The sequence below is a fragment of the Platichthys flesus genome, chromosome 20 (assembly GCF_949316205.1).
Source record: "Platichthys flesus chromosome 20, fPlaFle2.1, whole genome shotgun sequence".
NCBI classification, from domain to species: domain Eukaryota; kingdom Metazoa; phylum Chordata; class Actinopteri; order Pleuronectiformes; family Pleuronectidae; genus Platichthys; species Platichthys flesus.
In genome coordinates this window covers 3,526,535-3,544,750 of record NC_084964.1, presented here as the reverse complement: position 1 = coordinate 3,544,750, position 18,216 = coordinate 3,526,535, and the positions used below count along the sequence as shown (strand labels likewise).

General features: G+C 40.3%; 2 protein-coding genes across 6 annotated transcripts in view; one reads left to right on the top strand and one right to left on the bottom strand.

Moving 5' to 3' along the window:
* Positions 1-25: 25 nt before the first annotated feature.
* On the bottom strand, positions 26-1,323 carry LOC133931770 (putative nuclease HARBI1). Its single transcript, XM_062378723.1, has 4 exons — positions 891-1,323; positions 697-809; positions 505-616; positions 26-396 (listed from the first exon to the last, which is right to left on the bottom strand). The coding sequence occupies exons 1-4, from the start codon at positions 1,321-1,323 to the stop codon at positions 26-28; spliced, it is 1,029 nt and encodes a 342-aa protein (XP_062234707.1).
* A 2,005-nt stretch (positions 1,324-3,328) lies between these two features.
* tmem94 (transmembrane protein 94) overlaps positions 3,329-18,216 on the top strand; it is a 37,162-nt gene continuing 22,274 nt past the window's right edge. For 4 of the 5 annotated variants that reach the window (XR_009924788.1, XM_062413745.1, XM_062413743.1 and 1 more), the window contains exons 1-10: positions 3,329-3,448; positions 5,538-5,912; positions 12,366-12,485; positions 12,699-12,826; positions 14,973-15,109; positions 15,716-15,921; positions 16,037-16,188; positions 16,928-17,030; positions 17,158-17,244; positions 17,514-17,630. Coding sequence is in view for 4 of the 5 variants with exons in the window: in XM_062413745.1 (XP_062269729.1) it covers positions 5,889-5,912; positions 12,366-12,485; positions 12,699-12,826; positions 14,973-15,109; positions 15,716-15,921; positions 16,037-16,188; positions 16,928-17,030; positions 17,158-17,244; positions 17,514-17,630 (1,074 nt within the window). In the remaining variant the exon portion in view is untranslated. The remainder of the gene's footprint in view (positions 3,449-5,537; positions 5,913-12,365; positions 12,486-12,698; positions 12,827-14,972; positions 15,110-15,715; positions 15,922-16,036; positions 16,189-16,927; positions 17,031-17,157; positions 17,245-17,513; positions 17,631-18,216) is intronic. The other variant, XM_062413744.1, reaches the window with a different exon arrangement.

The window sequence follows — 18,216 nt, the reverse complement described above, 5'->3', positions numbered from 1 at the left end:
GAACATTGGGGAGGTGATGGGTCAGTTAGAAATGATTGACACATATCATGTCTCTAACAGCTCTTCCATCTCGTGTATCAGCAGGGGGGGTATGATTAATACCTGGATCACAGGGGGAAAGAGTAGGACATTGTTCTCCTCTAATAGTGGCAATGTTGTGGAGAACCACACATGCCACTATAATGTCACAAGCTCTCTCTGGGGTGACCCTGAGCCTACGAAGGCACTGGAACCGGGCCTTGAGTATCCCGATGGTCATCTCCACTCTGGCTCGTGTCCTGCAGTGAGCCAAGTTGTAGTGTCGCTGTGGGCCAGGCTCAGGGTCAGGGTAAGGGGTCAGCAGATAGCGCTGGCAGGGGTACCCTCTGTCTCCGAGTAGGTAACCATCGAACTCTACTATGATAATACAAGATACAGTTTGTTTCAGTTGCAATAGGAGGAAACAAAATATTTGATCATAGGATATAACTATATACTGTATATAAATTATATATATAAACTCACCACCGGCAAATCTGGCACTCAGTGTCGACTCACGAAACATTCGTGAGTCATGCACAGACCCAGGCCACTTCGCTTCCACATTGTTAATCATGTGGGCTCCATCACATATGATCTTCACAGTGGAGAACAGTAATTAGCTGTATGGTGTAGTGTATTTAATTTGGAATGTTAAAGGCTACTATTTAGGCCTACCTGCACATTAATGCTGTGGACAGATTTCCTATTCACATAATCTCCTTCATTTATTGAAGGAGCGATGATAGGAATGTGAGTGCCATCTATGCAGCCAATCACACCTGGAAACCCTAAAATATATCAAATTGACTGATTAGTGCTTCAAGTCTCAAAGCTTTATGACATAAATGAATTACTGCTTAGACTGATACCTGCAATTCTGTGGAACTCTTCTTTGAGAAGTCTGGTGGGTCTGTGACTTGGGAACACTACAAACGTGCATAGTAGCCGTTTCAGTGCAAGTGTCACATTTCGGACAGCCCGACAGACAGTTGCCTTGGACACATGCTCTGCATCACCGACGTTATACAAAAAACTGCCGTTGGCAAAAAAACGAAGTGCAATACAAAGAATTTGCTCGGAACTGAGAGCATGTCCACGATGCGTCATGTGAGCGATGTGAGGGCTGAGAATATCGTTTATATAAATTATAGATGATGCAGAGAAACGGAAACGCTCAAACAGATACTCATCAGGGAATGATAAAACATCCAATCGGGGTCTAATAATCCTCTCCCGGTGGAGATGTCTGCGGAGTATCTGCGCCTCGACATCAACTGGCTCTTCAATAAAAGGACACGCCATGTCTGCCACTGCCTTCAGTCTGCAGGCTTCAACTTAAGAGCAGGAGAAACTCAGGTTTAGTTGAAGAAAACCTGCCAGCGAGCAGGTTAGGTTCACGGAGTATGTTGCCAGGGTAACTGACTCAGAGTAAAGCTGAACTGGCTTTGTGAAACTGAAAAACCAGAGCTTCCCTCATCTCAGGGTTAACTAACTCAGAGTTTTCACTAAACCTGCTTTGTGAAACGGGCCCCCGGTCAGTTGAATTTACCTTACACTTATTTTGTCTCCCTGTTTGTTGCTCAAGTTTGTCGTTGTGACATTTCCGCTCCACACAGAGATCAGCTGTCAATCAATCATGGTGGGCGGCAATTTAACGTCTTCTCATTGGTCTTTGTGCTGATGTTTGAGTCTGTTGAGCTGGAGACATGTTGCTCACTGCTTGTTGCTTTAAGCTGCCAAAGCTTGAGTGAATCTTTAACATTTCTCCCTACAGAACAAGTGCAATCTGAAAACGGATGCACAGCACAGCCACAAGAGGCACCCTCCTGTTTATACTCTTGACCACATCCTGTTTTGTGGGTTGTGCATACAACTTTCATCTGTCAGGGTTGACTTTGTCACTGCCTGGCTCGATTCAATATTCGAATGTCTTTCTTTACCTTTAACCACGCTGCAGAGGTTATCCAAATAAATCTTTTTCAACATGTGGCATGAAATTCTAAACTTCAGTTTTTCTTGGCTTTTTCAGAATGATGTGTGGGTGTATGTCCAGTACACTTGCCCATATAAAAACATAAATAGTATGTTTTGCAGGATATATTTTCCATGCTTTGTGTTAATAATACTGCATTGCTACAGTTTTACCTCTTTGTTTTCTTCTCCACCTCACAAGCTTAAAAGTTGAAATATGTAACTGCACTTTTAATTTAAAAAATCCCCTACATAAGCGTCTGTTTTCATAGTTTTGCCTCTTTAAATTAGCTTTAAGTCTTTATTTGTATGTTCCTTCGTCTCTGTAGCCCATCTATGTCTGTAGCCTACCTCTTCACAAACACTTTTTTAGAGGCGCTATTGAGTCTAATTTTAATGACTTTACAGAGCTATCGACAAGATGGCCAATCTCGGTAGAGAATTAGTTGGTTATATCGATGGATAATACGGGTTTAAATTTAGCTACAGCATATAAGCTCATTCGATTACACCTTGGAGCTTGGAATCATGCCACAGCTGTTGATAGGGTTCCAGTTGCACAGGAATAATGTTTATGTTAGCCAACAAGGCATTGTTAGCCTAAACAGTTCACAATAACGCACAATGCTGCATTTCAAGCACACTAACACCGTAGTAAACGGTCAACAATCAGTAATTAGGCTGTGTGTACCCACATTTAACAAAAATGTGCTAATAAACAGTAAAAATGTCGGTACTGTTGGTAAATAGAGGGGTCATCTTGGATTTCCAAGTCAGGAAATAAACTTTCGCCCGACTTCTGCGTTCACACCATAGATAAACTGTATATTAAAGCTTCAAACGTTAGGATGCACATATGGAACGCCCCTGCTATTTATTTTGTCCCTCTAATGATCCTGTAGAAAGATGACTCTGGTTTTCAAGTGATCTAGTGATCAGTCAGTAGTTGGGTTGAGGACAGGTCTGGAGCAGGTAAGAGGTGCTGCATAAGAGGAATAACTACCTTCACAAAGTTAAATAGGTATTAACAGCACATTCTGCCTTGTAGCAACGGACCGGATGCTTCCAGACACAGCCCTGTACATTGAACCACGACACCTCACGCTGTGATGGATCATAGTTGACACTTAGGAAGCGTTAGTTCTTTAAAAGTCTATTTTAACCTCGTATATTGGTATCAACATGTCACTGAACTGTTGTATCCTATTTCACGATACAACTGCCGCACAGCGCTGCAACGCTGCTCCGCCCACTCCCCTGTTAGCCAATTAGACCACAGAGCACCGTGGTGCCGTCCAATCGCAACACAGCATGCTCAGCTCGGCCAGAACGCTCCCCAACATGGCCGCCTCTGCACGGTGAAGGACCTGGAGTAGATGCATTTGTTGTTTGAGGGAGAAAGGGAAAAATACACAATACTCAGAGGATATCAACGACGAGCTGAAAACAGGAAGAGGTGAGCTCGCAGGCTTGGGCGTGTGTGTGTGGTCAGGTGGGAGCCGCTGTTGTGTTCGCGTCTGTCTTTGACGTGAAGGACAGGGGACGTTCAGCTGCGATTCCAACCACTATATGAGCAGCACGGTAGAACCTGCGTTACATTTCAGTGTTGTCAACGCCGGTGTTGTCATCATTACATGTGTTGTTTTTCACCCAACCGAAACAACAGCGTAACCATCCGGCGTATGGACAGATATAAATATAACAGTGGTGTGAAGCGGTGGTGTATGTAGTTCCCTATGGCTGGCTCCTGAACGCTAGTAACAGGTTCAGACCCAAGGGACACTCCTTAGAGCTGAAAGCTATCATATCCTGACATTCAGTGAACATATCACTGAAGCCGATATGGCACAACTGGAAAAACAGGGATGTGAAACAACTGATTTCCCTTAGCTGCTTTAGCACCAGGGCTGTCAGTGCTGGCTTCACTGGCATGGATCTCAGGGACACTTGAATGGAACATCTCCATTATTTTGGTTGTTTGTAACTTCTCTGATATTCCTGCTATGATCATTCAAATGTGACAAGGATGATTTTGGATTATTGTTGTAGAAAACTTGACACAATTTCAAGTTGTGTCTGTGAAATGTGCCTGCTGAATGTGGCCATGCCCTGTAGCTTTCTGCTTGACTTTGCTTGCACTTAAAGTGTGGTCCCTCAGGAGGAGTTGTGGATCCTCCTTGGACAGTCTTGCGATGGAGTCAGTGCACCTGCTCACCTTTCAGTCAGTCTGCTGCTTTTTGTTTGGCTGAACACTCTCAACTCTTTGCCAATGGAGACTGCTGACTCTGGAGTTCAGTGAGGTTTTTGTGCCAGAGGACCTTGCTTATGTGGTCAGAGTGAACAGGCCTGGTGTCAGATTCAAGGCCTCAGTTTGCTTTTCTGTTGTGCTACAATGCGCAACTCCATTTAACAACTATTGTGCTCAAGTCTAACTCCAGACTCGCATCCGTAAAACTTTTTTTCCCTAAAAATTACACATTCAAAATGTTTTTTCGCCAAAAACTTCCCTCACTGTCTTAAATGGCATAAATTCAACTATACCTTCCTTCCTTAGTTTGTGATTGGGAATATGCTGAATATGTTAATATGGCTCCAGCTCTGCTCCTTTTTGCCCTGACCTCACAGATCACTGCTACTGAGGCCAACCCTCAAGTTAACAGGATTGTGAAATCACAAACCCTGGCTGGAGCAGTGCTGAAGGAAAATACTCTCAGAGATTCTCACTGCTTATTTTACTTAAAATATGTCCTTGAAAGAGAAGCAACGCAAAGATTCACCCTTGGCTGTAGTCTGGCTCCCCCTACAGGTGAGAAGCGAGTTCGCTTTGGGTAATTGGAGTGGCGGTCAGAGCCTCCCTATGCTCACGGATGTACACACCTGTGTTTGTTGACAAGCTGACAGAGATAAAACTGTCAGCCACAGAAGCCAAAAACATTTTATACAAGTACAACGTTTTTTTGTTTTCTCCTGTGGCTGAGGGGTAGAGTGGTTGTCCTCCAACCTGAAGGTTGGCGGTTCGATCCCATCTGCATGCCGAAGTTTCCTTGGGAAAGATGCTGAACCCTGAATGGCCCCCATAGAATAACAAAGTGCCGGATTAAACGCACTTAATGAATATGTGTGTGAATGGGTGAATTAAAAAATGTACTGTAAAGTGCTTTGAGTGGTCATCAAGACTAGAAAGGCGCTATATAAATACAAAACCATTTACCTATAGCAAGCTGCTAGCTCTAGCAGTTCAAATGTGACGTGTGCCATAAAGCAGGTCAGGAAGGTGAACTAGAGTTACATAGTGCAGTTCTAGGGCATAGAAATGCCATTCTTCCTAAGTATGTGTACCATCAAAAAGATTTTGGGCCATAAACATTTACTAATGTGGCTTTAAAGTCACAGTGGGGACATGCTAATATGTTTAAAAAAATGTTATGTGATGAGGTCTCCAATTAAACGTGGCCTACATTGCGTTGAAATACTGCAGTGTAGGCCGATGTCGATGTAGTTAGACACTCTCTTTCATGGATTTGTGTTTTGTAATTTAACCATAGGCCCCTACATGACTGCTGAGAGGACGACCCATATGCTGCACCTGAGAAACGGTTCTCCCTTGAAACAAAAACTCCATATCTGAAAGTACCCTGCTTCTCTACCAACCCTAACCCTGCAGGTGTGGGCGTGCCTCCTGTCACACTGGCAGGAAAGACAAGGGGGAGGTATTGCAGGGTGGGGTACCAGGGCTGCACCCACCTGCCTTCTCCATCTTCCTTGAGCTTCAGCTTCCATTGGCGGTGGGCTGAGAGGGATTCGGCCAGGAGCCTTCAGCGTGTGGCCTTTGACAGGGCCTGCCAGGTGGCATTGGCTGGTTGAGGAGCAGAGCATGTTGAGTGGTTGTGGTTGCCATGGAGCTGCAGGATAAGAAGCAGGTAAGTCTAGTTGCTTAGCACAGTATGTGTCATGCTACCTAAATTTCCCCGAGGTGCAGAATTGTTTACCCAACAGGTAATGCGCTGTGATTAAGGCTGGTGTTAATTTTGTCATTTACTTTTAGAACTAGTCTTGTATGGAGGACCATACATGACTTAAGTAAAAATAAATAAATAAATAAATGTATAAATAAATCCAGAAATAAATAAATATATAAATAAATAAAAAAGGAAATAAATAAATTAATACATAAATAAATAAATAAATATGTTAATACCAAAAGAAATGTAAAAAAAAAATGTCTTAAATATATTATAACATTTATTTTTTTCCTGATACATTTCCTTTTCATTTGCAGTGTCCTTATGCTAATGAGAAATGCAGGCCTAACCGCAGTCTCATGCAGGATTGGTCACAGGAGTGTAATGATCCAGCCCTACTACTTCTGCCTCTCAATGCTGGTGTCCAGCAGCTGTTTGCAGCGTTGAGCCAGTTCCCCCCTACAATGAACTAGTTCAAGTTCACAGGGTTAGTTAAGGTTATTTTTTATTGGGATGATTTAGGTGTCAGTAGTCCTGACTGTAAGCGTCACGTCTCGTTTTCTACTGAGCACAAGGAGCGAGCCGAGAGGAGGAGGAGGAAACAGAATCTCCAGCTCGGTACAAACCACCTGCAGCTTCTGCTCAGATCATGAAGCCGCTGATCTCTGAGCAGATGTGACAAGAGAAACTCTGTGTTTCCACTGTTCTAATAAGTCACTAACTGGCTGTTTCACGGTGAAGAGCTCAAGTCTCAGTTACTGCCTGTGTCTCTGAGCGAGTGTGTGGCACAGCGCAGGGGCTGTGTGTGTGTGTGTGTAGCTCAGTTGACCAATCCTGCTTGAGACTGAGGTTAGGCCCGCCTTTCTCATTAGCATAAGGACACCGAAAATGAAAATGAAATATATCATGGAATAAATAAAAGTTGGAATAAATGTGGAAATAAATAAATAAATGTGGAAATAAGTTTAAGACATTGATTCATTTAATTCTGCATTTATTTCCACATTTATTTATTTATTTCCACATTTATTCCAACTTTTATTTTTCGATTTCAGTGTCCTTATGCTAATGAGAAAGGCGGGCCGAACCTCATTCTCGAGCAGGATTGGTCAACTGAGCTATACACACACACACACAGCCCTGCGCTGCGCCACACACTCGCTCAGAGACACAGGCAGTGACTGAGACTTGAGCTCTTCACCATGGAACAGCCAGTTAGTGACTTTGTAGAACAGTGGAAACACAGAGTTTCTCTGGTCACATCTGCTCAAAGATCAGCGGCTTCATGATCAGAGCAGAGGCTGCAGGTGGTTTGTACCGAGCTGGAGATTCTGTTTCCTCCTCCTCCTCTCGGCTCGCTCCTTGTGCTCAGTAGAAAACGAGACGTGACGCTTACAGTCAGGACTACTGACACCTAAATCATCCCAATAAAAAATAACCTTAACTAACCCTGTGAACTTGAACTAGTTCATTTTAAGTGTGAACTGGCTCAACGCTGCAAACAGCTACTGGACACCAGCATTGAGAGGCAGAAGTAGTAGGGCTGGATCATTACACTCCTGTGACCAATCCTGCATGAGACTGCGGTTAGGCCCGCATTTCTCATTAGCATAAGGACACTGCAAATGAAAAGGAAGTGTATCAGGGAAAAAATAAATGTTATAATATATTTAAGACATTTCTTTTGACATTTCTTTTGGTATTAACATATTTATTTATTTATTTATGTGTTAATTTATTTATTTCCTTTTTTATTTATTTATATATTTATTTATTTCTGGATTTATTTATACATTTATTTATTTATTTATTTTTACTTAAGTCATGTATGGTCCTCCATAGTCTTGGTTTTAATCCTGAGCTCAGAAGTTATCTTTTGTATTAGTCAACTTCCTCTATTATCAACCTCATCCTCAATTTTTTATAATTTTTTTAGTGAACTAAAACTCTGTACATCTTAGTTGTATCTTAGTCAAAGAAAGCCATAGACGTTTAAGTTTGTATTTACCTTCATAAGACAATTTTAGTCAACATTTTAGTATTTTTTCTTTCACGTCATTATATGAGAATTTCAATTTACAGATTTTTGTCAAAAAGAAAATTAAAAAAATAATACACAGTATTAACCAGAAAGAAAGCCCTTCAGACTCAGGAAAAATACAGTTTCATCAGGATCCCAAACCCTTATAACCTTTATTTATTTATTTATATATATATATATATATATGCTCATACCTTTTTTTTATGGTCCGAGCTAAAAAAAACAAATTTTCGAGATTGTTTTATTGCTTGCGTCAAAGATTATAGCTTAAATTGATGGATTATTGAAGCAGTGAGAACACTAAGTTGTTCACTAACAAAGTATATTATTCCACTTTGAGTTGGTCTCACACTAAATCAAAAATCATAAAATCCAGCATATGGACAGTTATAAATAAAAAAAGTTTTTAAAAAAAAAAAAATTTCCCCTTAATGATCCTCAGTGTTGCACACATCATTGCACATTCTCCTGTTTCACAAGAACTCACATCATCCTTAATAACTTTCAGGCATTTTAGTTTAGGCCATCTGAAGGGTCGAAAGCTCAAACTTCTTCAGTTAAACATATAGAGGCGTTTCACAACCAGGCAATGCTGGTTTAACATAATGAGAGTAGGAAATGAAATGTGCCTGCCATTGACCTTACTGTATGCTCAACAAGCGGGAGGAAGAGCTTTTTGGATCCTCTTTTATCTTAGAGTTCCCACCTATGTGCGTTATTGTGTTATATAACCATTCATTCATAATTATACAGTCAGAAAACTTAGCCTGCCCCTCTCTCAAGGGTCATATACGTGTTAGAGGCAGACTTGGTTTTCACATATTTGAATCACAAGACATTAATATTTGTATAATGAACATTTCTGTTTGAGTTGATATTTGTGTTTATGGTATGATGGTTACATAATAGATTTGCATATGTACTAGAAATAGAACGACACAAAGAATCCCTGTTGAATTTGCCTAACGCTGAACAACATAGGACTACATTGTAATCCACCTGTCTGTTTTTACTGTGTTACTGACCAGACTCTATTCGAGTGACCCGCCATTGTGGTATCTAATGGTGTTTAATAATTGCATTGTGAAGGCCTCAGTTTGTTAATAGAAATGTTCAGTAAATGCATCTGCTCATCATCTCATTCAAATCAGTTTTTATGTCAAAGTTAAATTACATTTTTTTTACATGAGGCAACCTCAACAAAAATAGACGTTTAAGCCCACAAGGCAAACATTAAATGTCTCCAACTTATTTGAATTGCCATTTAGTCCCAGCTGATCATGATGTCGTTAGGCTTCAAGCTGTTCAAGTCAGTCCTTTTCGAATTTACTTTTATGTCTATGTCATCACCTAACTCTTATTTAAACTCCTTTAATACAGTTCCTGCTTTTCCAAATTTCCCACTTTGACAACTTGTTCATCTTTATCTACATTCAAATGTAAGCCAACATTACAGCACAATTTCTTCAGCATCCTCACTTCAGAGTCTTCAGTCAGTTATTAACTGGTGCTTTAATGTGTAAGTTACTGAGTAGCTACGGGTTGAAATCTAACAAATTTTAACCACTTTCTATAGTGATATTTTATCTGTGTACTACGTATACTGTAATTTACTTTTGATTACAAATTAACAAAATATAAAGTAATAGATAAGTAAAGTTGCGATTTAAAAATCAAAGGTATATTTGATTCATTATCTACTCACCACTAAGCAACTGGAGGGGTGGTTGAAGTGTTAGTCCAGAAAACACTTTTGGGTTCTCAGGGGTAAACAGCTTTGCAGCCAAATCCAAAACAATTGAAGTAACTGGTGATCAATTCTTCAAATGTTAACAACAGAAAAACACAACAGAAAATTCCTCCATACTGCTCTTGTGGTGTCATCTAAGTGTCCGTAACCCCCGACATTAATTTTCGACTTGTGCTTTAAGCCCCAAAAAAACTAACGGAAGTAGCGATGCTAACACACAACTCCACGTGCCCTTGGGCAAGAGCATTGGCAAAGCAAGGGCACAATTTCCCCTACGTGTTCCGGACACTTTGATTACAACACAGGAGCAGTATGGAGGCTTTCCTGTTTTTGTTTTTTGACATTTGAAAAAAATATCAACAGTTACCTTAATTATATCAGTTTTGGCTGCAACGCTGTTTACCCCTGAAACTCAAGTGTTACCCCTCCATCACTATAGTGGTGAGTAGATAATGAGTCAATTACATTTTTTGGTGAACTATTTAAGGAAAGAGAAAAGAGTTTCCTCTTTTAATACACCACTGAATTTTCTATAGCCTGTCAGAAAAACAGTGTTAGTCTTGTTGTCTGTACTGTCCCCGCTTCCATTTCTCTGTATATATGCCTCCATCATTGCAAAAATATGCTAAGCTGGAGAGAATGAAAAGGCCAACAGTGTTAAACGAACGGAACCGGATGAAATGAACTGAATGAGACCTGGTCCATGCCAGAGAGTAGGCCAAACGGGGCATTTTTGAATTAAAGTCCAGCTGGCAGTGAGCAGCGTGGTGACGCTGGGCTCTTGTGTTTTCTGCATCACAGCCACAGAGGAAGGCTGGGTGAGGTTTTGCAGCATCACCATCTCAGCAGGCAGCGTCTCCAGTTAGTTCACTCGCATTGTTGACAACTTGTTACTGCAGTGTAATAATTGTCATCATGTAGCACAGCTGCGGTTGCACATCGCCCTGTGAGCTCAGCTGGAGTGTTGCAGATTTGAAAGAAGCAGCGCAGGGCTGTCATCGTGTTGAAGATGAGAGAGGGGATCTGTCTGTGGAAGAGTAGTGTAAGTTGTCTCTTGCTTGCTTCTGTTCAGTCGGTTACTGAGCACACTTTCCTCAGTGGGTAAACGCATGTTTGTTGTTCGTGTGGGTGAGCAAGTGGGTGATCAATTGGTGAGCCTCCACAGTTAATATATAACCTTCCTAGGTTGTAGGCATACTCTGCTTTACTCAGGCTGCTCAGGCTCCCTGCTCTCTGCGCATTGACGTATGTCTGGAGGATTTTGTTGAGGCATTGTCGCTCTTGGGAAATGAGAAGATATTTATAGCTTGGCTGTGTGGGATGTACACAGAGAGCAGAATCCCTTGTGTGTGATTTCATATTTGTGTATTTCTCTGTGTGTGTATGTGTGGGCCTTTTGTACACACAGAACGTCACAGTGACATGGAGTGTGGGAAAGGTTACTTTCCCATTAACATCAGAAATGGCTCTGTTTGCCTATTATAAACTGATAAATTTCCTCTTGACACAACCGCTTTAGTATAAGTATGGTCTACGTTTATTGTTATATCATTGGTCAATGTAAACAATCACTCGATTAATCAATTTGTTCATTAACATAATTGAATGATAGCAATTTTGACAGCTGGCTCCAATTCTGCTGCTATTAGTGTCAGTGTTACTTGCTCTGATACTTTATAGAACTGATGATGAATCAGATAACTGCAGTGAAAAAAAACATACTCAGAGTTTTAATCCTGTAGACCTTGTGATTTGCCCAATTTAATTAACATTTCAGCCTTTTTACATCATCATTATGACTCATCCTGCACTCAGGGATGTCAAACATATTTTAGGTTTTATTATTATTATATATGTTCTCTCTCCAAAAAGGATTTTATCATTGTTGTTTTGACTCTGTTTAATACCTGTCACATTCATTGATTAAATCTGCATGCGTATGATAAGATGGTGGCGTCCTCGCCAACAGAGAGCAGAGAGCTGTTGTCATGACTTTCCCTGTTGAGTTGCTTTCTATCATATCTTGCATAGGGGTGTACAGCACTTTCAACATTATGGCTTCTGTCAATGACAAACAATATCCAGGACTATACCCTTCATAGTGCTTGCTCATTGTGGGAACCTGTTGGGTTTCTCTATAAAAAAATTGTAATGTCTTGACCTTTAATTTAAAGTGCCTTAAAATAATGTATATTATGATTTGGCGCTTTACAAATAAAATTGAATTGAATAGCCTTTTTACTTTATCCGGAAACATGACAATATGCACTGTCATGACATTCTTATCACATGGTGTTTAATTGTACCTACTGCAACTATGGAATGAGCTCAGAAATGAATGTTTTGTGTAGAATTAAATAAAAATATTTTTTATTTCATTCTGTTGTAAATTTAAGATGGGACTGCCTGTTTTTGTTCCTGTGTGAGGTGTGGGGTTGGGCTTTTCTGATCACACCACCAGCCTTCAGATAATTATATGTGCTGAGGCTTCCTTGCCAGTAAATTCACAAAATATTTAGCATAAGGCTGCAACATTAACTAAATGTAACAAAAGTGAAGGGTTCTTTATACCTTGTTACTCAACCAGTCTATGAAGTTGTTGTTTGATGTGTTGTTGCAGGAGGAGGATGCTGTTACTTTTGGCCTGTCGACTGGCCAGGCTCTGGGGAAGCTCCGGGACCAGCTCAGCAACTTACTGGAGCAGCACCAGAGGACTGCACACAGACCAAACTCTGCACAGGTATACATTACACACATGCAAACACACACACATATGCACACACACATAAATATGCAACACAAGATCTGTCTGTTTTTCCAAAAGCTCAAATGAAGTTCACAAGACTCAGATTCACAAAAACTAATTCAAATATATTTAACCGTCAACCCATCTCTAATGTATTTTATGACAGATATTATTTAGCTAATGCCTTGTCTTGCCATAATTTCATAGGAAAAGTGGGTGAATAGCTTTCTTTACCATGGCAACCGTCATTCCTGCCTTCATTGGTCTGGAGCTGCCCTCACTCTTATGGCGGTGTTGGGACTCATATGTTGCTATGGTAGCCAGCCAAAGGGCAGGTAGGTAACCTCTCTTTGATTGAACTGTAATATTGTGGAATGTGTCTGATTCTGTGAATTAGGGGTGGGGACTCTACACTGCAATTCAAACTCATTAGGCAAGTCGTAAAAAAAAAAGCAACTCAGAAATATAAAAAAAAACTATGACAGCATAACATTTTTTCTTTGTGATCAAATTAAAATAACATAAGATAGTAGAATTACATGTTCCTTTGGGTGGTCCCTTTTGGCCGTGAGTCTGTAAGGTCATGATCAGGGAGAAGGAATGTCATTGCTGAGAAACATCATTGCAACTGTCAAGAAAAGAACAGCGGTTTTGGAAAGTTGGTAAAGACAAGCCAGCAGTCTAGTTTGCGAATACGGGCTCGCAGTGATGAAAAAGCCCAATCTCATCATAATTACAGCTGGAAAAATGCAGCCAAATAGGAAACATGTTATGACATTGTTCTTAGATAGAGTATGTGTTATTTATTTGAGTTTCACGAAACCACACTCAGGGCACTGGCATGAAGTAGACAAAATACAGGTCTGTACCAGGTCTGGGGCCTCATTTATAAAAGAGTGCATGGGATTCATACTAAAAGTTGATATGCGCACAAAAGCCAAAAATGGTGTACGAAAAAAAAAAAAAGATTCAGATTTATAAAACTGTGTACAAGCACAGCTGAAGGCAATTTCCCTTTTATAAATAATAGTCCACCTGGAAACATGATTACGTGAATCTGCCTGGAAGTCCGCCCTCTACACGCTCGCATTTAAATCATAAATGGTCCATGCAAAGCACCTCATGAAAATTCAATTATCCTACTGACACCGCTTGTGCGTACACAATGGTGGTTAAATGATAACCACCACCCTAACCATCTTAGGGTGGTGGTGACGATTTAATGTTTTATAAAACTGTCTGTCAACTGCGTAGAAACTCAGTGGAATGCTAATTAAGTGGTAGGATAGAAAGTAAGAATATGATCAGTCCCAGGATGTGTCCCCGGAGGACAACTTTTTTACAGGGTGAAAGTTAAAATGCTGTCACTATTGTAAACAACTTCTGTTTGATACGAGTCAAACTAATTCATTGGTGTCCCAGATATCCCAATCCACTTTTGAAGTTCACTACCGTTCAAAAGTTCGGGGTCACTAAGAAATGTCCTTATTTTTTAAAGAAAAGTACTGTTTTTTCCAATGAAGATAACATTAAGTTAATCAGAAATACACTTTATACATTGTTAATATGGTAAATTACTATTCTAGGTGGAAATGGCTGGTTTTTAAAGAAATATATACATGGGTGTATAGAGGCCCATTTCCAGCAACTATCACTCCAGTGCTCTTATGGTACATTGTGTTTGCTAATCGCCTTAGAAGACTAATGGATGATTAGAAAACCCTTGAAAACCTGTGTGCAGTTATGTTAGCACAGCTGAAAACCGTTTAGCTGGTGAGAGAAGCTTTAAAACTGGCCTTCCTTTGAGCTAGTTGAGTATCTGGAGCATCACAATTGTGGGTCTGAATATGCTCTCAAAAAGGCCAGAAAAAGAGAACTTTTCTGTGAAACTCACCAGTCTATTCTTGTTCTTAGAAATGAAGGCTATTCAATGCGAGAAATTTCAAAGAAATTGAAAAACAGTGTGAACTACTCCCTTCAGAGAACAGCACAAACGGGCTCTAACCAGAGTAGAAAGAGAAGTGGGAGGCCCCGGTGCACAACTCAGCAAGAAGTCAACTATATTAGAGTCTTTAGTTTGAGAAATAGACACCTCACAGCTCCTCAACTGGCAGCTTCTTTAAATGGTACCCACAAAACGGCAGTGTCAACATCTACAGTGAGGAGGCGACTCTGGGATGCTGGCCTTCTAGGCAGAGTGGCAAAGAAAAAGCCATATCTGAGACTGGCCAATAAAAAGAAAAGATTGAAATGAGCAAAAGAACACAGACATTGGACAGAGGAAGATTGGAAAAAAGTGTTATGGACAGACGAATCAAAGTTTGAGGTGTTTGGATCAAACAGAAGAGCATTCGTGAGATGTGTAACAGTATTCACTGTTGTCATTTCCATATTGTGCTGGACTAACTGAAGAGTGAATTCCATTTTTTTCTACTTGATTTGTCGCATGTTAATGTGTCATTGTGCTTTTGACGTCCACAGTTCTGGTATAGAGCTGATGAACGCTGCAGCCCTCCTTCTCCTCTTTGTGCTGAACCTGCTGCTGGTCGGACGTCAGGAGAGGCTTAAGCGCAGTGAGATGGTCCGGCGCCTCAAGGACATTATAACACAGCTCAGTGGTGAGTCAGGCACGTTGAGTCACCACTGTAAATGTTAAATTATGGCAATTGAAAAGAAAATATTGGTTTACTGTAATTTTTGTCATACTCAGCTACATGTTACTCATTATCGGCAGCATTCACAATGAAAGTAGTTGAAACACAGATTAGTGGTAATCATCAGTATCCACAGATGGGACATTGTCCCATATTACATTTTTTACTTCTTTACTATGATATAAAACTGGTATATAAATTGACTTACTATCTTTTGATTTCTTGTTGTGTCTTCTTCACTGGTAAATGTTGTTGCTCCTAAGGAAATAGGCATCATTGTCACTCTTCCGAGTACAATTTTAGATTTGAGTATCAAAGGTCTCTGCTGTTCTCATTCCATAGTCTCCTCACTCATTTATTAAACAGTTTTTTAATCTATCACTGTTCAGGACCAGACTTAAAGGGGCATCCTTACACTACAAGATATTTGAAATAATAAATATAACTTAATAATAAAAATTGCATCAGGTCATGGTTGGATCAAGTGACATGCTTTGTTGATTCATGCAGGTTTTCCTTGCCTGTCCCCTCCCTCTGACGACCTGTTCACTGTCTTTCCCTGTATTCCAGACTACCTGTCAGGGTGTGAGGGGGATGTGCGGTGGTCTCTGTCACTGTACCCTGACCTCTACACACCTTCATCTCCTTCGTGGTCCCTTCACTGGACCTACCGTGACTCCCAGCTGGTCAATCTGCCTGTGAGTCTGCTGGTGGAAGGAGACATCATCGCTCTGAGACCTGGTCAAGAAGCATTTGTATCACTCAGAGGCATTAAGGTGAGTAGATACACATATAGGACCTACGTGCACACTCTTGTTTTCTTTGATTATACAGTATACAAAAGTGTCAAACTGTTCCTTTAAAACTAAGCTAGATCATTTCCCTCCTCAGGATGATGAGCACATTGTGTTGGAGCCAGGAGATTTATTTCCCCCATTCTCCCCTCCTCCTTCCCCACGCGCCAATGAGAAGAGAGGACCCCAGAACCCCCAGCAACACCGCCACTTCAGAGTGGTCCGGACTCCTGTGCTGGACACAGTCAGGTAGGGAACTAAGTCCTGTTGGGACGGGGTCTTGCGGCTAGTTTATTTTACAGAATAATTTTGTAATATTACAAGTGATAAGTTGCTTGAATATATTCATCATTTAATGAGATAAAGTAACAATATTACGAGGGAGAGAATTGTTTATTTAGGAAATGAACATCAAGGACAACTTCTGCTCCCTGAAGTTCCATTCTCTCCAGATCTTAAACCAATCATTTCTTGAGAAACTATTAAACACCTTTGAATATCACACAGATGTAACCAGTGATAGCTTTGCAGTTGACCACTACCAAACATTTCCACTAAGTCTGTGTGGTTCTTTCTTCGGAATAGATAGTTTTTTGGCCTAATCTTTTCAAAGTCCCACTTATATTAATGTGGTTCTGACGAGCCAAAAAATAAAGCATATTGTTATTTTCGAAACTTATACTCAATAATAATTTAACACATTCTACATTAGTCATTTTAATGGAGGTGACAAGCTGATTTTCTGCTATTTCCCTTCGAACATAACACTTAGTCTAAGATCATGGCTTTATTCTTTCATACAAAGAATGGCTTTATGAAGTTTTCGAAATGTACGATTTTCTTTTCCCTTTCAGTGGCTCCAATACTCCGTTGTACTTTTGACAGTCTGAAAAAACATAACTTACCTGAGTTCTCTGTGATGGAGAAAGACAATTTGGAGAGTTTGTTTGTTTGTTTTTCGATTTTTTTCTTTTTATGTTATCAACAGGAACAGTTTGGAGTTGGCGCTGTCTCGGCCGATCACGGTTCTAGATAATGAGAGGTTCACAGTACAGTCGGTCATGACCAAGATAGTCTCTCCTGTTGTGCTGGTGAGCATTTAACACATTAGCAGTTTGTGACAGTGTATTTGTAATTACTGTCTCTCTACGGAAAACAACACGGATGCAATGTGTGCCACCTTAACCTCACTGGTGTTTTTACGGTCTGTGCCTTCAGGTGGCGTTTCTGCTAGTGAACACTGTCCGCTATTTTTGTGACACACCCAGCCTCACCCCGGCCTGTTACAATTTCTTTCAACTTCAGGTACAATCATTAAAAACTACAGACTCACACTTAACAGAGACTTGAGTGTATGCAGAATTTTTACAGTAATTTTCTTGCTGCACATAAGCAGAATGTACAAACATGTCAACTAGCCTGAATCAGAATAAAAAAAAGACTTATGTCAACTGGTCATTTATTTATGGATATATATACTGTTCATAATATTGTAATAGACCATATACAAATATATGAGTTAACTAAAAACAATGAAATGATAGATGTGTTAAATGTGTTAATTATTTTTGCAGTTGATGGGCGTTCTGCCCATCTTGCCGCTGCTCTTTCCTGTCATGTGGGTGCTGGTGAATGCCTTCGGAGAGGCCAGGGTCCTCGCAGAGTTCAACCGGTTGTCACCAGCTGGTCTGGTGAGCGATAAACACATAAATGCACAAAATTCTCATATTGTGATGTGCACTGGCAGTAGAGACAGCTTCAGGTGCTAGTATGGGGTTTTGTGTTTGTGAGTATGAGCCGATATTTACACACACAGACACAGAGACGCGTGCAACTACACACACACACTCACACACACACTGTAGGGTTAGACTGATACTTCGGTTTAAATCCCAATGTCAAGGTCCTTACCAACAGTCAGTAGTCCTACCTATACGATGTGCTAAACAATAATATAATATATAATATACATAATATAATTATTTATTGATTACATTTATATAAAGACCTCGCAGGAATTGGGACATACAAAAAATTGTGCTATGCATAAGGTACCTAACCCAAACAAAATGATTTCCATCCGAGACTGTCAGACCACTAATGTTGCTGTGAGAATATGCAGGTAAATCAGTCTCATTAGATTATGACATTTTAAAGCCTTTGAATTTGTAGCACTTAATTTGTTTCCGTTGAAATTATGCATTTCTTATTTCTGTCTTCAGTCCGAGATACCAGGAAAAGCAATCGATAGTTTCACGCCATTTTTATGAATTGTTT

Bases quoted from the DNA above. Each gene is read 5' to 3' on its own strand.
- LOC133931770 (XM_062378723.1), bottom strand. From the start codon at position 1,323: ATGGCGTGTCCTTTTATTGAAGAGCCAGTTGATGTCGAGGCGCAGATA. The intron at 810-890 runs GTATCAGTCTAA...GATATATTTTAG, and splicing joins AGAGTTCCACAGAATTGCAG to GGTTTCCAGGTGTGATTGGC. The intron at 397-504 runs GTGAGTTTATAT...GTATTATCATAG, and splicing joins GAGTGCCAGATTTGCCGGTG to TAGAGTTCGATGGTTACCTA.